Here is a 27,278-nt window from a genome sequence, read left to right on the forward strand (position 1 = left end):
GCCGCACACTAAATGCCATCAATGTATAAGGGAACTCTGGTACTGCATTACTGCTATATGAAAAAATGAGATTTTTAGTTTATGAATTGGCCAATGCATGTAAGCCCGGACACCAAACGGCAAGGTAAATCTCAATATTCCGGGTCCCTAACTAAAATGCCACTATCTAGGTTAAAAACATCCATGCCTGGGCAGCTAGACTAAAAATCTAACTTGAAATGCCACTATCTGGACTAACCTCCATGTCTGGGCAGCTAGGACTCCTTGTATAAGGATTGTGAACACAGCCTGGTTTATAGGGCGGAGTGCTCAGTCAGAAAAAAACTCACTGCAAATATTTCAAAAGACTGACCTGCACATCCTACAAGTGTGTATAGGTGCCAGCTGAAAAAACCTAGCAAATACAAAATGGATACAGCTGCTATCTGGACTAACCTCCATGTCTGTTTTGGTTTTTTTTTTCTGACTGAGCACTCCGCCCTATAAACCAGGCTGTGTTCACAATCCTTATACCAGGAGTCCTAGCTGCCCAGACATGGAGGTTAGTCCAGATAGTGGCATTTCAAGTTAGATTTTTAGTCTAGGTGCCCAGGCATGGATGTTTTTAACCTAGATAGTGGCATTTTAGTTAGGGAGCCGGAATATTGAGATTTACCTTGCCGTTTGGTTTCCGGGCTTACATGCATTGGCCAATTCATAAACTAAAAATCTCATTTTTTCATATAGCAGTAATACAGTACCAGAGTTCCCTTATACATTGATGGCATTTAGTGTGCGGCTGTATCCATTTTGTATATATATAGATAGATAGATATACATTGTATATTGTGTGTGTGTGTATATATATATATATCTATATATATACACTGTATATTGTGTGTGTATAAATATATATATATATTATATAAAAAAATATATACATAGTGCATATATATAACACTATGTACTAAACTATGTAAGTGGCAAAAATATGAGTTTTCAAATTGTGCAACAAAAACCCTAAATTAACCTTTTAACATCAAAACATAGGGATTCTTTATTTTACCGTTCTATCCTCAATCTCCCCAACGAGCCATCCAACTCTCCTCAACTATACCACGCCGTAACTTAAAAGCGATGGATTATGTTAGAGATCTCTTTTTGAGAGTAATTCCTTTCTATGAATGTTTTCCATTTCTTAAAGAAACCAGTCGTGCATTTCTCTTTGCTATCATGAAAGTGCAGCTTCAACAAGATCATCTAATTCTAAAGTATCATTTTGCTGTTCTTCTGTTGTAATATCTGTTTGTTCCTCAGTTACATGAACAGCACTGTGGCCTTCCATCTCACACATACTGAATGCTAAATTTTCTTCTAGCTGTTGTTCATTACTCTCATTCATCAGTTTAATTGTACTTATGTTTGAAGCATTGTCCGTTACAATAGCAAGAACCTGTTCTTTTTTGAGTTCGTAATCTTGCAGAACTTTTTCCAATAAGGCCTGGAGAAACTGACTGTTGTGATGAGCTTTAGTATCTTTTACTGCTAGTGTCTTGGTAACAATTTCTTTGTTGTCATAAACATATCGAACATTTATGGCAAAATAGTTCACTCTGTGACGTGTGCAGGGATCCATTTTAAGAAACATGAAACGTCTTTTGAGAGTCTTTTTAAGATCTTCCTTTTGTTTAAGGGCTTCTTCAATCACTAATTTTCTAATACTTTCTCTTTCCAGAGAAACACCAAGTATGCAGGCCAATTCTCCATTAAGAGCTGTAAAAGCTGGTCGTGCAAATAATGATAATGGTACACCGTCCTTCACAACAAGCTGTATGAGCTGTCATTTAAACATATCTGCTGTCATTGTTACAGTAACTTTTTCACTTACAAAATATCTTGTTAATGATGTTTGAGATGCTCTTTCCTCCACCTTTGTCTGGCAGGAAGTGCTGGGCACTGTTTTTTTGGTGGTGCTGTTATCTTTCTCAGTCACAGCTTTGAAAACTTCTCGGTGGAAGCGTTGTAAATGTCTTTTCCAGGACGCCTCACAACAGCACGGTAGGAGTTGCTCCTTTGACCTTTACAGGGACAGGAAACGCAAGAGGATAAAAGCCCCTCCCCATCCCCCTCTCCTCAGTGTTTTTCCTGTCCCTGTACAGGACGGACGCAAGTCTTACCGTCGGGATGTACGGGGTCCAGGCGGATCGGGGGGGCTTGCTCTCTCCTTCCAGCCTGTCAAGCAGTCCCTGGCCGACACCTCTAAAGGAGAGGTCCCTCAGCCAGCCGGTGGAGCAGGAGTTCCCGGCACCAGCCGCTTCCCTCAAGCGAGGGCTCTCGGCATCCCGCTGTCTGCCGCAGCCATATGGCACTTCCGGGTGTGCGCGCGCCATGCGTTCCAGCCTGACACGCTGACGCATGCGCAGTGCAAACACTTCCGCATTTCCTGGTTCGGTAAATGGCAGCGCCCAGGAAGGCGGCGTGTGATCCGGTACGGAGCGCTGGAGGCGGGAACGGGACCTGACGTCGCCCAAACAGGTAATAAAACCTTGGGAACGGGGAACTGTGTACGCTATTTTCGATATAACGGGCTTACTGACTACTTCTTGTAATGGACGTGGGTCCCCACACGTTCTGTAAGCACTATAAACTGGATATTCTCACCGATCATCACTCTTCATTCGGTAGGAAGGTTTTACAGGCTGTTGTCCCCCCCTCATAGGGATTACTTTGGCATTCTCCTACCGTGCTGTCATGAGGCTTCCTGGAAAATAGGAATTACTACTTACCGGTAATGATGTTTCCAGGAGCCATCATGACAGCACTATTGTTTCCCTCCCTTTTTTGTTGTTACGTGTCTGTTGTACGAATATGCATAATAAAATGGCGTTATCTCCCATCCTGGTGTGGTACTTGAAAAATCACTGAGGAGAGGGTGATGGAGAGGGGCTTTTAACCTCTTGCGTTTCTTGTCCCTGTAAAGGTCAAAGGAGCAACTCCTACCGTGCTGTCATGATGGCTCCTGGAAACATCATTACCGGTAAGTAGTAAGTCCTATTTTTAGATTGGAAGCTCTTGTAGGAGCATTTTTATCACTGCCTGAGTATGCACTAATTTTGGCATCACAGCATTTGTTTTCATCTGAGTCACTTGTCATACATTGACACACAAAATATTTTTCACCCTGAGTCACTGTGAAATGCTCAAATACAGCTGACTTCATAGGGAGCTTCTTAGACATTTTGTAATAATATAAATTCACTCTCAAAATAATTTTGTCCTATAAAAAAAATAATGTATATTATAATTCCAGCAAGAACAGGGAACCATGTACACTGGGGAAAAATAAGTATTTGATACGTTGACAATTTTTGCAAGTTTCCCCCCCTACAAAGAATGGAGAGGTCTTTAATTGTACACTTCACCTGTGAGAGACAGAATCTAAAAAAAATCCAGAAAATCACATTGTATGATTTAAATAATTTACATTTTATTGCATGAAAAAAATGTGTATTTGATACATGAGAAAAACAGAACTTAATATTTGGTACAGAAACCTTTGTTTGCAAGTACAGAGGTCAGACGTTTCCTGTAGATTCTGTTTCTCCCAGTTGAAGTTACCTATGATAAAAATTTCAGACCTCTCCATTCTTTGTATGTAGGAATCGACAGTGTATCAAATACTTACTTTCCCCACTGTATAATTTTAGATAGAAATAAAACAAACTTTGTATAAATCAATAGTACAGATGACAAATATAAAGTTTGTAAAATATGTCATTAGATAGCTTTACTTTGAATTTCCAATCTCAGGCTTTTCTTAAGTACAGCTCATTAAATGTTTCACATCTAATTGCTTCAGTCTATGAAGAGTGGAGGAGGGAGGGAGCAAGTTTGTTGTGTATCATACTCCAGGATCAAAGAAACTGATAGCAGAGCTAATAACTTCATGTTTTGGCTTCTATACCTATACAAGTCCTCATATAAGTAATCATCAATCCTGTTGCTGTATTTTCTCTGTATATTGTATGTATATTGTATAGAAGTTATCCTCCCAAAAGTACATGAGCTCAAAGAAAAAACAAACAAGCATCAAGCATACAGAGAGAACATACAGTATACTGGACTATTGATTTATGCACCGCTTATTGAAAGATTAAATATGCTTTAAGAAGTAATTACCTTAATCTTGTTATCCTATTCACTCTAGCAATTCTGAGATGAGTGCAGGCCTTCCTTCTTTCTGAGTGTGTTTACTTTTTACCCTTGCCTGTAGAGGAGGATTTTCACTGGTGCTCAAGTGCAGCACAGACTTATCTCAGCTAAGACAAAGCCTAGATCCTCACGCTACATACATTCACACACAGCGTTTTTGCGGATCCATTTTTGCAGAGAAATGCAGTGACTCTGGGCAGCCCAGCAAAGTCAATGGGTTTCAAGATATAACATTCAGACACATCGTTTTGTGAGGATCCGATTTGGGGCTCAAAAACAGATCCTCACAAAGAATGAGCATGTCAGTTTGTGTGGGGTTTTTCTAATCTGCTTTTGCTATTGAACACATTATCTACGAGCTCAAAAACCTTTCAGGTGATGCGTTTTTTTTAAAAAGCTGATCTGCTTTTGCACCCGAAAAACGTATCCTCAAAAAAGGCAGCAAAAACGTTGTGTGTGAATGTAGCCTTACATCAGGAATAGAACAGCCATTTATAGGACATTTCATAACTTTCCCAAATTCCTATGAAAAAATATTCAGCACATTCTGCATTCAACTACTGTACCCAATTTATTATATATTTTAGGAGTCGGTCCATTTTATACCGACTCCAACTCCATGACTCTGACTCCACAGCCCTGCTTTTATCACCTAATATACAGTTAGGTCCAGAAATATTTGATCAGTGACAAGTTTTGGCATTTTAGCTGTTTACCAAAACATATTTAAGATATAGTTATATAATCAATATGGGCTTAAAGTGCAGACTCTCAGCTTTAATTTGAGGGCATTCACATCCTAATTGGAGTAAGACTTTGGTAATTACTGCTCTTCAATATGTAGCTGCCTCTTTTTCAAGGGACCAAAGCTAATTGGGCAATTATCTCAAAAGTTCTTTAAACCCTTCACGCTATGGCCATTTTCCATTTTTTTTTTGTTTTTTCCTCCCCTTCTTCCAAGAGCCATATCTTTTTATTATGCCATCAATACAGGAATATGATGCCTTGTATTTTGCAAGATGAGTTGTACTTTTGAATGATACCATTCATTTTATCATATAGTTTACCAGAAAATGGAAAAAAAAAATTCCAAGTGCAGTGAAATTGAAAAAAAAAAATGCAATTCCACAATTGTATTTTGGGGTTTTATTTACCATGTTCACTATATGGTTAAACTGACTTAGTAGTATGATTAGCCAGGTCAGTACGAGTAAACCTCTTTGCTTACCTGGACGGATGAGGCAGTCTGTTTGAGAACTTGAAGAGAGAAGGATGAAGATTGATCCTCTGGGCTGAAGGTGCGGCTTTCTCAGAGAGACCTGGACATTTATTTATGGCTTTCTGGACTATATTCGTGTTTCTTTACTATGTTTTACCCTCTGTATGGTGGATTATGTTATGGACCATTCGATTTCCTTAGAATAAATGCTCTTTGGATTGTTCATCCATCTCTCGCTCTGTTGATTGTGTGATATGAGAGAAGGACCCCATCATAACTATGTATACACAGATTGTATTTATTATGTATACACAGATCAGCCCTTCATGTTGCTAAGTCATCTCAGACTCATCTAATCATAGACCTCAGAAGTAAATCCTATGGAATGTGGTACCAAGCACCTTAGCAGGAGGCAACTTTATTTTTTCAACAAGTCCCACAGATGCTTAATTGAAGACCAATTCAACATCTTGAAACGTTTGCTATGCTCCTCAAATTACTGCTGAACAATAAGTAGGCACAAAATTCTGCCGACAGAAGCCATTGCCATGAAGGAATGTATGCCGTTTGCAACAAGTAATTAACAGTTATTAAATAAACAAATAAACATTATACTTACTCAATACACAAATGTAATTCATGAAACTCAAGGCATTCAGAAATTATTCGTAAAAGAAAATCTGCATACGCGGACCCTATTTGAGATTAGAGAAAGAGAAGGGGTCATCTAGAGTTAGAATGACAACACAAATAGTGAAGTGAATATGTAACCATTCACTAAGCACATGACAACAACGGAAGTCTTGTCTGGTACAACCCTTTATGAAAAATGCACTGCGGCACTTTGGATTCTGATTACTTTTTTTGGAGGTTTATTGTTGATTTTATTACATAATTTATTACGGCTTTGAGAATACCAATTATTTTCTTTATTCTATTTTTCATGAATTTAAAAAAAAAAAAAAGTAAAATTTTTCTTGTTCACTACTGACAGGACAGCATGTGATCGCAGGTGATTCTGTCACAAAAAAAATAAAATAAATCAGCTGCAATCCAATGCTGTCCTGTATAATATACTCATTTGCACCCTCACCTGGAGAAGAGCAGTGGTATGTTCCGACCATGTTCCTGCATGAGCAAAAACTGTCGCTAGACAGCAGGGGCACATTTATAAGATCTCAGCACATTTTAAACACATCAAATTGTGGAATTTATTATTATTCCAAGATCTACTGATTGATCAATGGAACCAAAAAGTTTTATTGATTATCGGGCGCCGCAGGTACCAAGGAGATTGTAATGGAGTTTGAAAAGATGATTTACTCAGGCACAACGCGTTTCTGGTACCACTGTCTCCTTCATCAGGTACTATCAACAAAAGAAGATAACACGGCCCTTCTGTGAAAAAGAGTGGGTGCTCTGGAAGGGTCCAATCCCGTAAAGACAAAAATAATTTAAGCTAGGGCACTCCAATGTTAGAATTGAAAGGAAAAATTGTTTATTTTGTGGTTCACAGCAGGCCTGTGGAGTCGGTAAGCCAAACCTTCGACTCCGACTCCTCAATTTCCCTTGCACCGATTCAGACTCCACGACCCCGACTCCTACATATATTGCTTATAGTTAAGTGAAAAATTTATTGTAGTACATGAACATGTGTATGTGAACATCAGACATTTAATATTTTTTATGATACAATAATCAAGATATTTGGATAGAACATAAAATATATTTATTGGAATACAACTTTAGAACACAAAAAACTGTAATAAATTGAAAATATGTAATACACTATGTAATATACAGTAGATTACATATATATCTTGTGTGTATGTATATATTTATATATATATGTATGTATGTGTGTATATATATATTATATATATATATATATATATATATACATATATACATATACATACACACACACGCATACCGTATTTTTCGCTTTATAAGACGTACTACAATAAATTTTTCACTTAAATATAAGCATTATACTAAATGTTATTATTTAGTATGTTTTTGTTGAAGACTGTTTTTTTCCACTTACATAGTTTATTACCGTATTTTTCGCTTTATAAGGCGCACCTGATTATAAGACGCACCCCCAAATTTGGTGAAGGAAAAGATAATTTTTTTTTTAATGTAAAATGGGGTCCATCTTATAATGCCAGTGTCCGTCTAACAAATCATACAGGGTATAAGTCCCTCTTAGCCCCCCATCCTAAAATTAGCCCCCCTTAATCTGGATATGGCCCCCTTATATTGAATATAGCCCCCTTGTGCTGGGACACGTCCCCCTGTGCTGCCCATGGCCCCTATAGATGGTACACCTCCTCTGTGTTTGATATGGCCCCCATGTGTGCTGCCCAAGGCCCCTATAGATGGCACACCTCCCATGTGTTAGATATGGCCCCCATGTGTGCTGCCCACGGCCACTATAGATGGCACATCTCCCCTGTGTTTGATACGCCCCCCATGTGTGCTGCCCATGGCCACTATAGATGGCACATCTCCCCTGTGTTAGATATGCCCCCCATGTGTGCTGCCCATGGCCACTATAGATGGCACATCTCCCCTGTGTTAGATATGCCCCCCATGTGTGCTGCCCATGGCCACTATAGATGGAACATCTCCCCTGTGTTAGATATACCCCCATGCTGCTGCCCATAATAAAATAAAACAAACACTCTTTCCTTACCTTCTTAGCGCTGTCCCTCCTAGCAATTGAGCTCCGGCTTCCTTACTTCCTGGTTCTTGCTGCCGGTCATGTGATCAGCACGGCAGAGTGATATCATCTCTGCGTGCCTTATCACAAGACAACAGCAGCAGGAGACCGGAGATCAGCGCTGGAGGTAAGTAAAGCTTTTTTTATTTTACTATGGGCAGCAGCAAGGGGGCCATATCTAACACAGGGGGATCATGTGCGATCAAAGGAGGGCGCAGGCAGATATAATATGCGCACCTGCCCCAGCCCCTCAGCATGATGCAGTTTCAGCACCACACTGCTGGACAGTGGCTGTGCATATTATATGAGCGGGAGCAGGAGATCAAACGCTGCCGCTCGCAGCTGTCACCTGCCCCCAGCACCGCTCCAAAGCTGCCCCCACCTCCCCTGGACCCTGCAGTGTGTATATATATATATACCCCCCATCCCCCGTATATTCGGCTTATAAGACGCACCCCCTACTTTCCCCCAAAATTTGGGGGAACAAAAGTGCGTCTTATAAAGCGAAAAATACGGTAATTACATATTGTATGACATATTTACAATTTATTATTTTTTTGTGTTCTAAAGCTGTATTCCAATAAATATACTTTATGTTTTATCTAAATATCTTGATTATTGTATCATAAAAATGATTAAATGTCTGATATTCACATAGTACTACAATAAATTTTTCACTTAAATATAAGCATTATACTAAATGTTATTATTTAGTATGTTTTTGTTGAAGACTGTTTTTTTCCACTTACATAGTTTATTACCGTATTTTTCGCTTTATAAGGCGCACCTGATTATAAGACGCACCCCCAAATTTGGTGAAGGAAAAGACAATTTTTTTTTTTTAATGTTAAATGGGGTCCATCTTATAATGCCAGTGTCCGTCTAACAAATCATATAGGGTATGCGTCCCTCATAGCCCCCCATCCTAAAATTAGCCCCCCTTAATCTGGATATGGCCCCCTTATATTGAATATAGCCCCCTTGTGCTGGGACACGTCCCCCTGTGCTGCCCATGGCCCCTATAGATGGCACATCTCCCCTGTGTTTGATATGGCACCCATACAGCTGCCCATGACCCCTATAGATGGCACATCTCCCCTGTGTTTGATATGGCCCCCATACAGCTGCCCATGGCCCCTATAGATGCCACATCTCCCCTGTTAGATATGGCCCCCATAAAGCTGCCCATGGCCCCTATAGATGGCACATCTCCCCTGTGTTAGATATGCCCCCATGCTGCTGCCCATAATAACATAAAACACTCTTTCCTTCTCAGCGCTGTCCCTCCTGTGTCTCCCTCCTCGCAGTTGAGCTCCGGCTTCCTGCACTTCCTGGTTCTTGCTACCGGTCATGTGATCGGCACGGCAGAGTGATATCATCTCTGCGTGCCTTATCACAGACAGCAGCAGCAGGAGACGGGAGATCAGCGCTGGAGGTAAGTAAAGCTTTTTTATTTTACTATGGGCAGCAGCAGCATGGTGGCCATATCTAACACAGGGGGGGATCATGTGCGATCAAAGGTAAGCACAGGCAGATATAATATGCCCCCCTGCCCCAGCCCATGAGCGCGATGCGATTTCAGCACCACGCTGCTGATGGACAGCGGCTGTGCATATTATGAGTGGGAGCAGGAGATCAAACGCTGCCGCTCGCAGCTTCACCAGCTCCCAGCACCGCATATATATATATATATGTACACCCCCCGTATATTCGGTTTATAAGACGCACCCCCTACTTTCCCCCAAAATTTGGGGGAACAAAAGTGCGTCTTATAAATATATGTAATGCACTATGTAATACACTATGTAATACACTATGTAAGTGGCAAAAAACAGTTTTCAACAAAAACATACTAAATAACATTTGTCCAGTCTTTGAATTTGTTGTGAAAAATAGAATTGCTTCCATCAGATCCTCCTTCGCAGATTACCTCAATTCTGACCTAATAATTTTAAGGCTAGAGAACAACCTCTCTACAGTAACTTGGGTTGGAGGCAAAGCCGTAACCACTTGGGCAACATCTCTAACAATTTCTGGGTATAAAGGATTGCCTCATGCACAGTCAGTTTTGATGAACGGTTGAATTTTTTTATTTCTTTGAGAGCAAGTGAAAAATTTTACTGAAATCTGGTCAATCTGCTGCTATAGGAGACAGAGTGAAATCTTTTTCCTTGCGGCAACGCTTTGCCTGCTCCATGTCATCCAAATATTTGTCAAAGTTAAACTCCTCATCTGATGAGGATGAAGATATGGCTGCAGTAGCACTGTCAGGACCCAAGTCCTCTTGTGCCTGGTAGTCCTGTAACCGCTCATCCTAACTGCTACATCACTCAAAGCTTCTTTTCCTTTATAAGCTGTTGATCATCAAGCAGTATACAATGACTTGGGTCATCATAAACCGCTGCCAGAAGAATTTTATTTTCCAATAGCTGTGTCTCTCTCCATTTCATTGAAGCAGAAATGCCATCTGCGATTAAACCTCCTCTTTGGGACAGGCAAAATAGCAAGTTCTTCCACTCCCTTATGAAAATGCCAGGAGTTAAATCCTTAGCTTGAAATTTTTTAGTCACGATAAATGGGTGATTAAGCAATTCCTTCAATTCAGCCACCTGTGTCCATTGACCTTCATTTAATGTTACTTGAGGGTTCACCATATCTATAAGAAACAATTTTAGTTCAAGCAATCACTCAGTCATTAAATATGTGCTGCCTCACCGAGTGGCTTGATCAACAATTGCCCCTTTCCCAGCACGTCTCTTCAAGATGGAATCAATTTTCGGGGGTTCTGGAGGCAATAACCAGCTTCCTCACTTTTCCAATTAGATTTCCAGCATGTCCGCCCAGTTTCCCACATCCGGCTTTCCGCCGGTTTGGTGGATACGGCGCACGCCTGTACAGTACGATACAGTACAGTGGCAGCGCTGCAACTTCCGGGTCCCATACTTCGGTCACATGATAGCATGTGACCGTCGTTTGTCGCGCTGCCACTGTACTGTATACACTGTACTGGAGTGCGCCGCATCCGCCAAACCGGCTAAAAGACGGATGTGTGAAACCGGGGTCCCTCTTGCAGACTATCTCTTATTGCCAGCTGCAGCTTGTGCACAACAAAGTGCATGTGATGAATAGGAAAGTGTTTTGAAGCAGCTTCAACAAGATCATCTAATCCTAAAGTATCATTTTGCTGTTCTTCTGTTGTAATATCTGTTTGTTCCTCAGTTACATGAACACCACTGTGGCTCCATCTCACACAGACTGAATCCTAAATGTTCTTCTAGCTGTTGTTCATTGCTCTCATTCATCAGTGTAATTGTACTTATGTTTGAAGCATTGTCCATTACAATGGCAAGAACCTGTTCTTTTTTTGCGTTCCTAATCTTGCAGACCTTTTTCCACTAAGGCGGGCTTTGCACGTTGCGACATTGCACGTGCGATGTTGATGGGGTCAAATCGAAAGTGACGCACATCCGGCGTCGCAGTCGATATCGCAACGTGCAAATCCTTTTTGATACGATGAACGAGCGCAAAAGCGTCGTTATCGTATCATCGCTGCAGCCTCCGACATTTCCATAATGCCGGTGCAGCGACAGGTGCGATGTTGTTCCTCGCTCCTGCGGCAGCACACATCGCTGTGTATGAAGCCGCAGGAGCGAGGAACATCACCTTACCTGCCGCCGGCTGCAATGAGGAAGGAAGGAGGTGGGCGGGATGTTTACATCCTGCTCATCTCCGCCCCTCCGCTTCAATTGGCCGCCTGCCGTGTGACGTCACTGTGACGCCGCACGACCCGCCCCCTAAGGAAGGAGGCGGGTCGTCGGCCTGAGGGACGTCGCACGGCAGGTATGTGCGTGTAAAGCTGCCGTAGCGATAATAATCGCTACAGCAGCTTTCACTATATATCGAACGTGCGACGGGGGCGGGACTATCGCTGCAGCATCGGTAACACATTGTTACTGATGTCGCAGCGTGCAAAGCCCGCCTAAGGCCTGGAGAAACTGCTGATTTCATGAGCTTTACTATCTTTTACTGCCAGTGTCTTACTAAAAATTTCTTTCTTGTCACAAACATATCGAACACTGATGGCAAAATAATTCAGTGAAATGCAGTGACTCTGGGCATCCCAGCAAAGGCAATGGGTGAAAAGATAGGACATTCAGACACAGCGTTTTGTGAGGATCATCACAAAGAATGAGCATGTCAGTTTTTGGTGTTTTCTAATCTGCTTTTGCTATTGAAAGCATTATTTAGGAGCTCAAAAACCTTTCAGGTGATGCGGTTTTTTAAAAAGCTGATCTGCTTTTGCAGCTGAAAAACGTATCCTCAAAAAACGCAGCAAAAACGCTGTGTGTGAATGCAGCCTTAGATCAGGAATAGAAAAGACATTTATAGGACATTTCATAAGTATCCCAAATTCCTATGAAAATTTTTTCATCACACTCTGCATTGCACTACTGTCCCCAATTTATTATATATTTTAGGAGTCGGAGTCGGTGCATTTTATACCGACTCTGACTCCACCAAAATGAGCTCCGACTCCGACTCCACAGCCCTGGTCTTAACATCAGCATAGAGAACACCACCTACTAATATTGAGGTCCCCTTTAGTAGCCAATTGGAGACTGATTAAAATAAAATGTAATAATTGTATTACTCCCGGCTGGTGTAGAGGCAGCTAGCATGATTAGTGGACCCACTGGGCCACAGGGGGACCCTGGGCTTACCCCTTACCAAAAGGAAATCAGGACATGACAATTATCTAGGTAGCACACTGGACACTGACTGGCTAACTAGAGGCACTTAGCCGTCACCTCTCCTAATGGGAGGCTGTATTCAATACACAGTACCTCACAACCATAGGCTGAGAGGCATATCCTGGAAATGGCTTTAAGAAGAGGGCCGGTGTGCGAGCGCATCTTAGGAGCACTCCCGGGAACCCTGTGCAGCATGTACAGAGCCCGGGAGGGGAAGGAGGCAGCAGAGCACGTGGATGGCCACGCTGCAGAGGACGGCGCGACCCGGCCGGGGCGGTGAGTAAGACGGCGTCTTTGCAGAGACACTGGCACTATATTAATAACTAGAAGGTGGCCCGATTCTACGCATCGGGTATTCTAGAATTTACGTATTGTGTAGTTCATGTATGATTTTTGTTATATATATATATATATATTAGATGTTGTTGTGTGTAGTTACCAAGTGTTTGTGTAGGGCGCTGTACATGTTCTGGGTGTTGTCTGGGTGTGACGGGGGTGAGAGCGGTGTTGTATGTGTGTTGCGTTGTTTGTGGAGCGCTGTGTGTCTGTAGCGTTGTGTGTGTTGCGCGGTTTGTGTGTGTGTGTGTGGTGTGTTTTGGGGGGGAGGTATGTTTTGTGCAATGTGTGTGTTGTGCGGTATGTGCGTATATTTGTGTGCGCCGCGGTGTTTGTGTGTTGGGTGTTGTGTGTGTGCAGCATTGTCTGTGTGTGTGGGTGTCTGTGTAGGGCAGTTGTTTGTGGTTCTCAGTGTGTGTGTGTGGTGTGTTGTGCAGTGCGCACGCGTGTGTGTGTGTTGGGGGGAGGTGTGCACTTCCCATCGTGCTCCATCCCCCATGAAGCGCACTCCCCATCGTGCTCCATCCCCCATGCAGCGCACTCCCCATCGTGCTGCGCACCCCCCATCGTGCTCCATCTCCCATGCTGCGCACTCCCAAACGTGCTCCATCCGCCATGCTGCGCACTCCCAAACGTGCTCCATCTGCGATGCTGCGCACTCCCAAACGTGCTGCATCCCCCATGCTGCGCACTCCCAAACGTGCTCCATCCGCCATGCTGCGCACTCCCAAACGTGCTCCATCCGCCATACTCCGCACTCCCCATCGTGCTCCATCCCCCATGCAGCGCACTCCCCATCATGCTCCATCCCCTATGCTGCGCACCCCTCATCGTGCTCCATCTCCCATGCTGCGCACTGCCAAACGTGCTCCATCCGCCATGCTGCGCACTCCCAAACGTGCTCCATCCGCCATGCTGCGCACTCCCAAACGTGCTCCATCCGCCATGCTGCGCACTCCCAAACGTGCTCCATCCGCCATGCTGCGCACTCCCAAACGTGCTCCATCCGCCATGCTGCGCACTCCCAAACGTGCTCCATCCGCCATGCTGCGCACTCCCAAACGTGCTCTATCCGCCATGCTGCGCACTCCCAAACGTGCTCCATCTGCCATGCTGCGCACTCCCCATCGTGCTGCATCCCCCATGCTGCGCACTCCCAAACGTGCTCCATCCGCCATGCTGCGCACTCCCAAACGTGCTCCATCCGCCATGCTGCGCACTCCCAAACGTGCTCCATCCGCCATGCTGCACACTCCCAAATGTGCTCCATCCGCCATGCTGCGCACTCCCAAACGTGCTCTATCCGCCATGCTGCGCACTCCCAAACGTGCTCCATCTGCCATGCTGCGCACTCCCCATCGTGCTGCATCCCCCATGCTGCGCACTCCCAAACGTGCTCCATCCGCCATGCTGCGCACTCCCAAACGTGCTCCATCCGCCATGCTGCGCACTCCCAAACGTGGTCCATCCGCCATGCTGCGCACTCCCAAACGTGGTCCATCCGCCATGCTGCGCACTCCCAAACGTGCTCCATCCGCCATGCTGCGCACTCCCAAACGTGCTCCATCTGCCATGCTGCGCACTCCCAAACGTGCTCCATCCGCCATGCTGCGCACTCCCAAACGTGCTCCATCCGCCATGCTGCGCACTCCCAAACGTGCTCCATCCGCCATGCTGCGCACTCCCAAACGTGCTCCATCCGCCATGCTGCGCACTTCCAAACGTGTTCCATCCGCCATGCTGCGCACTCCCAAACGTGGTCCATCCGCCATGCTGCGCACTCCCAAACGTGCTCCATCCGCCATGCTGCGCACTCCCAAACGTGCTCCATCCGCCATGCTGTGCACTCCCAAACGTGCTCCATCCGCCATGCTGCACACTCCCAAACGTGCTCCATCCCCCATGCTGCGCACCCCCTATATATAGATGTTGTTGTGTGTAGTTACCAAGTGTTTGTGTAGGGCGCTGTACATGTTCTGGGTGTTGTCTGGGTGTGACGGGGGTGAGAGCGGTGTTGTATGTGTGTTGCGTTGTTTGTGGAGCGCTGTGTGTCTGTAGCGTTGTGTGTGTGTGTGTTGCGCGGTTTGTGTGTGTGTGGTGTGTTTTGGGGGGAGGTATGTTTTGTGCAATGTGTGTGTTGTGCAGTATGTGCGTATATTTGTGTGCGCCGGGGTGTTTGTGTGTTGGGTGTTGTGTGTGTGCAGCGTTGTCTGTGTGTGTGGGTGTCTGTGTAGGGCAGTTTGTCGTTCCCAGTGTGTGTGTGTGGTGTGCTGTGCAGTGCGCACGCGTGTGTGTGTGTTGGGGGGAGGTGTGCACTTCCCATCGTGCTCCATCCCCTGCGCACTCCCAAACGTGCTCTATCCGCTATGCTGCGCACTCCCAAACGTGCTCCATCTGCGATGCTGCGCACTCCCCATCGTGCTGCATCCCCCATGCTGCGCACTCCCAAACGTGCTCCATCCGCCATGCTGCACACTCCCAAACGTGCTCCATCCGGCATGCTGCGCACTCCCAAACGTGCTCCATCCGCCATGCTGCGCACTCCCAAACGTGGTCCATCCGCCATGCTACGCACTTCCAAACGTGCTCCATCCGCCATGCTGCGCACTTCCAAACGTGTTCCATCCGCCATGCTGCGCACTCCCAAACGTGGTCCATCCGCCATGCTGCGCACTCCCAAACGTGCTCCATCCGCCATGCTGCGCACTCCCAAACGTGCTCCATCCGCCATGCTGCGCACTCCCAAACGTGCTCCATCCGCCATGCTGCACACTCCCAAACGTGCTCCATCCGGCATGCTGCGCACTCCCAAACGTGCTCCATCCGCCATGCTGCGCACTCCCAAACGTGGTCCATCCGCCATGCTGGGCACTCCCAAACGTGCTCCATCCGCCATGCTGCGCACTTCCAAACGTGTTCCATCCGCCATGCTGCGCACTCCCAAACGTGGTCCATCCGCCATGCTGCGCACTCCCAAACGTGCTCCATCCGCCATGCTGCGCACTCCCAAACGTGCTCCATCCGCCATGCTGCGCACTCCCAAACGTGCTCCATCCGCCATGCTGCGCACTCCCAAACGTGCTCCATCCGCCATGCTGCACACTCCCAAACGTGCTCCATCCCCCATGCTGCGCACCCCCATCGTGCTCCATCCCCCATGCTGCACCAGCATCAGCCTCTCTACCCGCAGCATCAGCCTCTCTGCCCGCAGCATCAGCCTCTCTCCTCCCAGCATCAGCCTCTCTACCCGCATCAGCCTCTCTCCTCCCAGCATCAGCCTCTCTGTCCCCAGCATCAGCCTCTCTCATCCCAGCATCAGCCTCTCTCATCCCAGCATCAGCCTCTCTCCTCCCAGCATCAGCCTTTTCTGTCCCCAGCATCAGCCTCTCTCCTCCCAGCATCAGCCTTTTCTGTCCCTAGCATCAGCCTCTCTCCTCCCAGCATCAGCCTTTTCTGTCCCTAGCATCAGCCTCTGTCCTCCCAGCATCAGCCTTTTCTGTCCCTAGCATCAGCCTCTGTCCTCCCAGCATCAGCCTTTTCTGTCCCTAGCATCAGCCTCTCTCCTCCCAGCATCAGCCTTTCTCCTCCCAGCATCAGCCTCTCTCCTCCCAGCCTACCCCAGCCTCAGCCTCTCTCCTCCCAGCATCAGCCTCTCTCCTCCCAGCATCAGCCTCTCTCCTCCCAGCATCAGCCTTTTCTGTCCCCAGCATCAGCCTCTCTCCTCCCAGCCTACCCCAGCCTCAGCCTCCCCCAGCATCAGCCTCCCCCAGCATCAGCCTCTCTCCTCCCAGCATCAGCCTCTCTCTTCCCAGCATCAGCCTCTCTCCTCCCAGCATCAGCCTCTCTCCTTCCAGCCTCCCCCAGCATCAGCCTCTCTCCTCCCAGCATCAGCCTCTCTCCTCCCAGCATCAGCCTCTCTCCTCCCAGCCTACCCCAGCCTCAGCCTCCCCCAGCATCAGCCTCTCTCCTCCCAGCATCAGCCTTTTCGGTCCCCAGCATCAGCCTCTCTCCTCCCAGCCTACCCCAGCCTCAGCCTCCCCCAGCATCAACCTCTCTTCTCTCAGCCTCCCCATCCCAGCCTTCCCCAGGATCAGCCTCTCTCCTCCCAGCCTCCTCCAGCACGCCGTGCTCCTCTGCCGACACTCACAGATCCGATCGCATACACTTACACACACTCACACACTCCCGATTGCATACACTCACACACACCCGATCGCATACACTCACGCACACACACATTGACGATATTGCACATACGCGCTCACACTCACAACATCCGGAGATACCACATGCGGTCCTGGAAGCTCACAGCACAGTATCGCCGCCGAGAAGCAAGCGATATCCCAGGATGTTGTGAGTGTGTGGATGCGATGTGATGTGTGTGTGAGGTGTGTGTGAGAGTGAGTGTGATCTGATGTGTGTGTGTGTATGTGTGTGCGTGTGTGCTGTTATGTGTGTGCGTGTGTGTATGTTCCGCCGCTGCAGGACCTTGATGCGCTGGTAACTATGCTACCATGGTTACCAGCGTATCTCGTCCCCCGCTCGCACGGGAGCCCACACCAGCATACGCCGGCCAGCCCCAGCAATGCGAGGGTATGTGTCGGCTGGTTTGGCGGCGTACGCTGATGTGGGCTCCCGGGGGTACAGTACTCACCTGGGAGTCGTGGCTCCGTGACCGTGTCGGTTCGGGGAATGCTTGGGGGGGGCGGGGCCAGAGCTAGCGTGCATTGCGTGAGGGGGGCGGGGCGTGGCCGAGTTGCCAATGCCTGCAGGGTGCCGGGGCGAGAGGCCAATCTGTGGGGGGGGGCGGAGCCTGGGCGAGCGGCCGGCCAATCCGTGTGGGGGCGCAGCCTGGGCGAGCGGCCAATCCGTGCGGGGGGGCGGGGCCATGGCGAGCCCAGCGGCCAATCAGCTTTGTGTCACCGTAAGGACACAATTTTGGAGCAAGACAGACAGACAGACAGAATAAGGCAATTATATATATAGATACCTTCAATGCAATATGTAGATGATCAATTTATTATTATCATAATGGTACATGTGGGATATAGCTACATGTATTTTAATCACATTTTATATCTTATTTATTCATTTTCTTCATTAAACAATTTTATTGATGTTGTTTAACTAATTAGCGAATTTTGTGATGCAATGAATCATTTTAATCATCTGTGTATGATGTCCATTATAAATAGGTCCCACTGTGGACATGATGTCAGCACCTGATGAAGGGGACAGTGGTCCCAGAAACGCGTTGTGCCTGAATAAATCATCTTTTTAAACTCCATTACAAGCTCCTGGGTACCTGCAGCACCCGAAAATCACCGCAAACTTTTTGTTCCATTGATCAATTCTATTTTTCCCCAGCATCCTGGAAAGCGGGCATAAACTTTCAAGTGTGGCAAAATAGCAAATAAAATGTAATTCTGCACTTTTTTTTTTTACAGTGTACATTATACAGTAGATATGACCTAGCAATATGATTGTCCCAGTCAGTACAATTATGTAGATACCAAATATGTGTAGTTCATTTAAAAAAATAAATAAATCTGAAATTTGTAAACCAATATTTGTTTGTGTCACCATGATGTTTTCATTTATTTTTTATGTTTTGCTTGCTGTTGTGGTGGTCAAAGAAGGGAATTTTGTTACTTACCGTAAATTCCTTTTCTTCTAGCTCTTATTGGGAGACCCAGACGATTGGGTATAGCTACTGCCCTCCGGAGGCCACACAAAGCACTACACCAAAAGTGCAAGGCCCCTCCCCTTCTGGCTATACCCCCCCGTGGTATCACGGGTACTCCAGTTTTAGTGCCAAAGCAAGAAGGAGGAAGCCAACAACTGGTTTAAACAAATTAACTCCGATTAACATCGGAGAACTGAAAAACCGTTCAACATGAACAACATGTGTACCCGCAAACAGCAAAAACAATCCCGAAGGACAACAGGGCGGGTGCTGGGTCTCCCAATAAGAGCTAGAAGAAAAGGAATTTACGGTAAGTAACAAAATTCCCTTCTTCTTCAGCGCTCTATTGGGAGACCCAGACGATTGGGACGTCCAAAAGCTGTCCCTGGGTGGGTAACGAAATACCTCATGTTAGAGCTGCAAAACAGCCCTCCCCTACGGGGATGTCACTGCCGCCTGCAGGACTCTTCTACCTAAGCTGGCATCCGCCGAAGCATAGGTATGCACCTGATAATGCTTGGTGAAAGTGTGCAGACTCGACCAGGTAGCTGCCTGACACACCTGTTGAGCCGAAGCCTGGTGCCGTAATGCCCAGGACGCACCCACGGCTCTGGTTGAGTGGGCTTTTAGCCCTGAAGGAACCGGAAGCCCAGCAGAACGGTAGGCCTCTATAATTGGTTCTTTGATCCATCGAGCCAAGGTAGCTTTAGAAGCCTGCAACCCCTTGCGCGGACCGGCGACAAGGACAAAAAGTGCATCGGAACGGCGCATGGGCGCCGTGCGGGAAATGTAGATCCTGAGAGCTCTCACCAGATCTAGCAAACGCAAGTCCTTTTCATACCGGTGAACCGGATGAGGATAAAAGGAAGGCAAGGATATATCCTGATTAAGATGAAACGAGGATACGACCTTAGGGAGAAACTCCGGAATGGGGCGCAGCACTACTTTGTCCTGGTGGAACACCAAGAAGGGAGCCTTGGATGACAGAGCTGCCAGCTCAGACACTCGCCGAAGCGATGTGATCGCAACAAGAAACGCCACTTTCTGTGACAGGCGAGAAAAAGAAACTTCTTTGAGAGGCTCGAAAGGCGGCTTCTGGAGAGCAACTAGTACTCTGTTCAGATCCCATGGATCCAACGGCCGCTTGTACGGGGGCACAATGTGACAGACCCCCTGCAGGAACGTGCGCACCTTAGGAAGACGTGCTAGACGCTTCTGAAAAAACACGGATAGTGCCGAGACTTGCCCTTTAAGGGAGCTGAGCGACAAGCCCTTTTCCAACCCTGATTGCAGGAAAGACAGAAAAGTGGGCAATGCAAATGGCCAGGGAGACACTCCCTGAGCAGAGCACCAGGTTAAGAAAATCTTCCACGTTCTGTGGTAGATCTTAGCAGAAGTTGACTTCCTAGCTTGTCTCATTGTGGCTACCACTCCCTGGGATAAGCCTGTTGACGATAGGATCCAGGACTCAATGGCCACACAGTCAGGTTCAGGGCCGCAGAATTCTGATGGAAAAACGGCCCTTGAGACAGCAGGTCTGGACGGTCTGGAAGTGACCACGGTCGGCCGACCGTGAGATGCCACAGATCCGGATACCACGATCTCCTCGGCCAGTCTGGGGCGACGAGTATGATGCGGCTGCAATCGGATCTGATCTTGCGTAATACTCTGGGCAAGAGTGCCAGAGGCGGGAATACATATGGGAGGCGGAACTGCGACCAATCTTGCACCAAGGCGTCTGCCGCCAGAGCTCTTTGATCGCGCGACCGCGCCATGAATGCCGGGACCTTGTTGTTGTGCCGAGACGCCATTAGGTCGACGTCCGGCACCCCCCAGCGGCGACAGATTTCTTGAAACACGTCCGGGTGAAGGGACCATTCCCCTGCGTCCATACCCTGGCGACTGAGGAAGTCTGCTTCCCAGTTTTCTACGCCTGGGATGTGAACCGCGGAGATGGTGGATGCTGTGTCCTCCACCCAATTCAGAATGCGCCGGACTTCCTGAAAGGCTTGCCGGCTGCGCGTCCCTCCTTGGTGGTTGATGTATGCCACCGCTGTGGAGTTGTCCGACTGGATTCGGATCTGCTTTCCTTCCAGCCACTGTTGAAAGGCTAGTAGGGCAAGATACACTGCCCTGATTTCCAGAACATTGATCTGAAGGGTGGACTCTTGCGGAGTCCACGTCCCCTGAGCCCTGTGGTGTAGAAACACTGCTCCCCACCCCGACAGACTCGCATCTGTCGTGACCACTGCCCAGGATGGGGGCAGGAAGGATCTTCCCTGAGACAATGAGGTGGGAAGGAGCCACCATTGTAGAGAGTCCTTGGCCGTCTGGGAAAGAGAGACTTTCCTGTCTAGGGAAGTTGTCTTCCCGTCCCATTGGCGGAGAATGTCCCATTGAAGTGGACGCAGATGAAACTGCGCAAAGGGAACTGCTTCCATGGCTGCCACCATCTTCCCTAGGAAGTGCATGAGGCGCCGCAAGGGGTGCGACTGGCCCTGAAGGAGAGATTGCACCCCTGTCTGTAAGGACCGCTGCTTGTTTAGCGGAAGCTTCACTCTCGCTGCTCGAGTATGGAACTCCATGCCAAGATACGTTAGTGACTGTGTCGGTGACAGATTTGACTTTGGAAAGTTGATGATCCATCCAAAAGTCTGGAGAGTCTCCAGCGTAGCATGTAGACTGAGTTGGCATGCCTCTTGAGAGGGTGCCTTGACAAGTAGATCGTCTAGGTAAGGGATCACCGAGTGTCCCTGAGAGTGCAAGACTGCTACCACCGCCGCCATGACCTTGGTGAAGACCCGGGGGGCTGTCGCCAGACCGAATGGCAGAGCTACGAACTGAAGATGGTCGTCTCCTATCACAAAACGTAGAAAACGTTGATGTTCTGTAGCAATTGGCACGTGGAGATAAGCATCTTTGATGTCTATTGAGGCAAGGAAGTCTCCTTGAGACATTGAGGCAATGACAGAACGGAGGGTTTCCATCCGGAACCGTCTGGCGTGCACATGTTTGTTGAGCAGTTTTAGGTCCAGAACAGGACGGAACGAGTCGTCCTTTTTTGGCACCACAAAGAGATTGGAGTAAAACCCTCTCCCTTGTTCCTGAGACGGTACAGGAACCACTACTCCTTCCGCTCTTAGGGAGTCCACCGCCTGCCGCAGGACATCTACACGGTCTGGATGTGGGGAGGTTCTGAAGAACCGAGCTGGAGGACGAGAACTGAACTCGATTCTGTACCCGCGAGACAAAATGTCTGTCACCCACCGGTCTTTGACCTGTGACATCCAAGTGTCGTAAAAGCGGGAGAGCCTGCCCCCGACCGGAGATGCGGAGGGAGGGGACTGGAAGTCATGAGGTAGCCGCTTTGGAAGCGGTTCCTCCATTTGCTTTCTTGGGGCGTGAGTGAGCCCGCCAGGAATCTGAGTTTCTTTGCGTCCTCTGAGTCCCTTTGGACGAGGAGAATTGTGTTTTGCCCGAACCTCGAAAGGACTGAAACTTCTGCTGCCACTTTCTCTGCTGAGGTTTGCTTGATCTGGGCTGGGGTAAAGAGGAGTCTTTACCCTTGGACTGTTTAATGATGTCAGCCAATGGCTCGCCAAACAGTCTATCTCTAGATAAAGGCAAGCTGGTTAAACATTTTTTGGAACCAGCATCTGCTTTCCAGTCCTTTAACCACAATGCCCTGCGCAAAACTACCGAATTGGCAGACGCCATTGAGGTGCGGCTGGTAGATTCTAGGACCGCATTGATAGCGTAAGAGGCAAACGCAGACATCTGCGAGGTAAGGTGCGCCACTTGCGGCACCGCTGGATGTATGATAGCATCCACTTTTGCTAAACCAGCTGAAATAGCTTGGAGTGCCCATACGGCTGCGAATGCTGGAGCAAACGACGCGCCGATAGCTTCATAGACAGATTTTAACCAAAGGTCCATCTGTCTGTCATTGGCATCCTTAAGTGAAGCGCCATCCTCCACTGCAACTATGGATCTAGCTGCAAGCTTGGAAATCGGGGGGTCCACCTTTGGACACTGGGTCCAGCGCTTGACCACATCAGGTGGGAAAGGATAACGTGTATCCTTAGAACGTTTAGAGAAACGCTTTTCTGGATGAGCGTCGTGTTTCTGGATTGATTCTCTGAAGTCAGAGTGATCCAACAGAGCACTTAATTTACGCTTGGGATAGAGGAAACGAAACTTCTCCTGCTCTGCCGCTGCCTCTTCTGCTGAAGGGGCTGGGGGAGAAATATCTAACAGCCTATTGATGGCTGAGATAAGATCGTTTACCATGGCGTCCCCATCCGGGGTATCCAGATTGAGAGGGGTTCCAGGATTAGACTCCTGATCACTCTCTTCAGACACATCACATGGAGACTGATTGCGCTGAGACCCTGAGCAGTGTGATGACGTTGAGGGTCTTTCCCAGCGAGCCCGCTTGGGGTGGCTGGGGCAATCATCTGAGTCATTATACTCATCCTGAGAAGCCGGGGACCCCCTTGCAGTCTGGATTAAATCCAACTGCGGAGGATTAGAGGACATAGACCTCGCCGTGTCCATAGACTGAGCCCCAGGCATGGATTGCAAAGTTTCCAGGATTTTTGCCATAGCCACAGACATATTATCCGCAAAAACTGCAAAGTCTGTCCCTGACACCGGGGCAGGACTTACAAGCGTCTCAGCCTGGGTCACTACCTCTCCGGACTCCGGCTGGCGAAGCAGCACCGGATCTGAGCATTGCACACAATGGGGGTCATTGGAGCCTGCTGGTAGAGCAGCCCCACATGCAGCACACGCAGTGCACACAGCCCTAGCCTTGGCAGCCTTGCGTCTTGTGGATGACATGTTGCTGCCTCCTCAGAGCGATCTGGGGTATACAGCCAGGAAGCGACCTCACAGTGCAAGAAATCAATAAATATCTATGTCCAGTGACACAGTACACTAATACACAGTAAGGCACTAGAGGGGCCAGCTGAAAAGCCGCTTACCGCCCGCTTAAGAGCGGGTGTGTGGTCTCCCAAAGCCCCTCAGTCTAGGTCTCCCAGAGCCTTGCGTCCTTCCTCCAGCCAGACATGCATGTAATGGCTGCCGGCGTCCTGAGAGAGGAAGGGGGGCGGGCCCTGGGCGTTCCTGACCAAGAGCGGGAAGCCTGCTTCCCTCTGTGCCTAGTGAGAGGGCTGGAGCATGTAAATCAGGCTCCAGCCCTCGTCGCTGCCTGAAACAGCGTCTCTCCCCTACCCTGATTGACAGGGTGGGGGCGGGAACGATCGGAGCTGCCGGCGTCCTAGGCCCAAAAGCCGGGGACTAGAGTTATAAACGCCCCCGCCGTAAAAGCGCGGTCGGCGTATCCCCGGCGCACCACAAGTCACAGCAGCGCCGCCGGTCCAGTGAGGGTCGGCGCTGCGTTCCCAGAACACAAAGTCCCCCAGATAACTGTAGGAACACCAGCTCAGTGTACGGTCCCCGGCGCACTACAACGCCCAGCCAGCCCGGAGTGCGTCTGTGCCTGCCGGGGACACAGAGTACCTGTATGATGCAGGGCCCGGTCCTTGATGGTACTCCTGCTCGGCATCCACCAGGTGCTATGGGTCTGTGGATGGAGCCCGGCGTCAGAGCTTTGAGGCCGGCAGGATCCCACTTCCACAGAGCCCCCAAGGGGATGTGGAAGGAAAACAGCATGTGAGGCTCCAGCCCTGTACCAGCAATAGGTACCTCAACCTTACAACACCATCCAGGGGTGAGAAGGGAGCATGCTGGGGGCCCTATATGGGCCCTCTTTTCTTCCATCCGAAATAGTCAGCAGCTACTGCTGACTAAAATCTGTGGAGCTATGCATGGAATGTCTGACCTCCTTCGCACACAAAGCTAAAACTGGAGTACCCGTGATACCACGGGGGGGTATAGCCAGAAGGGGAGGGGCCTTGCACTTTTGGTGTAGTGCTTTGTGTGGCCTCCGGAGGGCAGTAGCTATACCCAATCGTCTGGGTCTCCCAATAGAGCGCTGAAGAAAATAACAATTCTGGAATTTGGATTTTTTTCTTGTTCCACTCTTTACCGATCAGGTTTATTAGTTTTATATTTTGATAGGTCACACTTTTACAAATCTTTGAGATATTTATTTTTATCAATTTTTTTACTTTTTATTGTATTTCTTAGTCCACTTAAGCGACTTAAACGTGTGATTGTCCATTCACTTGTGCGATATACAAAGGTACTACAGTACTGCTGTTTATAGCAAAAATCACAGTCTCCTATGAATGCCAGCCATGGTCTGTCTTTCGTGGGAGTACCATTACAACAGGCTCAGCAAACCACTGGCTAAAACAGGAACCTATAAGCACCCTGTGATCACATCACAGGCAAGCCAATATTGTTAGAACAGCACACCCCCTGGGGAGCGTGCTGTGAATGCTATTGTCACAGATCAACAGCAGCATTTAACAGGCTAACAGCTGCAGGTCCATGAGCGGCTATTAGAGGCAGATGACTGCTAGTGCTAAATAACACAGCCATCATCTGCCAGCAAAAATTTAGGTTCAGGAACTGAGCCTGCATACTGGTACTACGTACCAGTAAGTTATGTCAGTAAGGTGTTAAAGAGGTACTCATTCTCCCTAGTCCAGCACTGTATCAGTGTTGTAGCCTATCACTGAGATGAGCATCTCGTGCTGTCTACTTTAGCAGAGCTGCTGAGCTCAGTCATTGGCTGCAGCGCTGTAGATGTGATGTCATTGCTGCAGCATTTAAGCAATTACCAAAGCAGCGACTTAGACACTGCAACAGACCAGGGGAGGGTGAGTAAAAGCTCAGCTTGTTATTTTTAGGACAAATTTGGGCAAAAAGGTGAAAGTAGAAGACCCCTTTATTAATGTTTGGGTTACCTGTCTCAGCTTTAGCCAGTAGTGGGCTAATTAGAGTGTTACATGCTGGTCCGGCATACTTCCGGCAAAACACAGTAATTGCTGCAATAATTGTACGAGATGCTGGTGCAGAGAGTGAAAGTATCTGTTAAAAAAAAAAAAGAAAATTAAAAATGTATTTAATCTTGGGGAAGTGTAAGTAAATAGAAAAAGGAAAAGATTGAGGTCACTTAAAAATTAAAACAAAAATGCTAGATTTAAAATTATTTATACAGATATATACAGAAACCATGAAAAAGGTAAAAGCCCCCGCAGCTGGTAAAGTAGAGTAATGGAGAAGCTTTATTACAGCTGACACTTGGCTGTTGCTACCAAAATTGCAGATGACTCAAATTCTGGTCATTTAAATCTTGAGAGACCAAGGCCAATAATGATCATGACCTCCAAAATAGTTTAAAGGGGTTCTCCTATTCAGACACTGCTGTGCCTTGGCTGCAGTTTGTTAAAGAACAAAAAACTATAACACGTGCTGTACTCACTCTCCATGTGTCGAAGTACAAGGGCTCACTTACTGCCACCACTCACCATGCCATGAGTGGTTACTGTAGCCGTGCTGGCACGTCTATGACTGAAGGCCAGTGGCTCCTAGGAAGAATAAACTTAATTTTCTTTCAGAAGCCTCACTTTCAGTAAGGCACCTTCCCAACACTATTCATATGCATACTTACCCCATATCTGCAGGTTAATGGCGTTTTCCGATGTGAAAGTTCCCGTTAAAGGGGTTTTCAATACTGGATAACTCCTGTTTAATCAACTGAGGGCTCAACGAAATAAAAACAACCTATATCCAGAAGACACTTTAGAGGAACATTATTGTTTTATCCCAACAGGTCTTTCCTACCTTCCTTCATTCTGTTAATCCAGTGTAGGGATTAATAAGTAACATTAAAGATAAGAAGATATCTATAAAGGTGCTCCCTGTTACTATCTCGCCTATTACCATAAGACATCATTTGTCTACCAACGTGTCATAAGTTCATTACTCAGACTTACTGGATAATTGGTGTACTTCATAAACAGGAACTTGGACATTAACTAACGGAATAGCACTGCACGGGAGATCACCTACATTTGTTTGTTTCTATTTTACATTATGTTATATAATATAAAATGTACAGTTGGTTGTATCTTCTTAATTAGCAATAGAAAACATGTCTATTACTTATAAAAACTTCAAGAAAATGTAAGTGAAAGAAAATAAAAAAAAAATGTATATGTGGCACTCCTGAGGCTTCAGTCGCCATAGGGTACTGTATCTCACCAGAGGTGTGGTGCTCATCCTGGGTAAGGAGGAGGTCGGTGCCGATCCACAACATCCACATCCACACATAAGCCAATTGCTCACTCACCAGGACGGGGTTAGGGTAGGGTCATATTAGGATGGTCACCATATCATCTGGGGCCTCCCACCCACTAGCTCAGGTACTCGAGTGGGCAGGGTGACTCATCTGGG

At 47.4% G+C, this 27,278-nt stretch overlaps 1 protein-coding gene across 4 annotated transcripts in view; it reads right to left on the minus strand.

The window, feature by feature from the left end:
• Positions 1-27,278, minus strand: part of FANCE (FA complementation group E) — a 194,545-nt gene that overhangs the window by 40,575 nt on the left and 126,692 nt on the right. For all 4 annotated transcript variants that reach the window (XM_075333856.1, XM_075333853.1, XM_075333855.1 and 1 more), the window contains 2 exons: positions 25,787-25,910; positions 6,030-6,105 (listed from right to left, as the gene is read on the minus strand). In XM_075333856.1, coding sequence (XP_075189971.1) covers positions 6,030-6,105; positions 25,787-25,910 — 200 coding nt within the window. The remainder of the gene's footprint in view (positions 1-6,029; positions 6,106-25,786; positions 25,911-27,278) is intronic.

Source organism: Anomaloglossus baeobatrachus, chromosome 2 (genome assembly GCF_048569485.1).
Source record: "Anomaloglossus baeobatrachus isolate aAnoBae1 chromosome 2, aAnoBae1.hap1, whole genome shotgun sequence".
NCBI lineage: Eukaryota > Metazoa > Chordata > Amphibia > Anura > Aromobatidae > Anomaloglossus > Anomaloglossus baeobatrachus.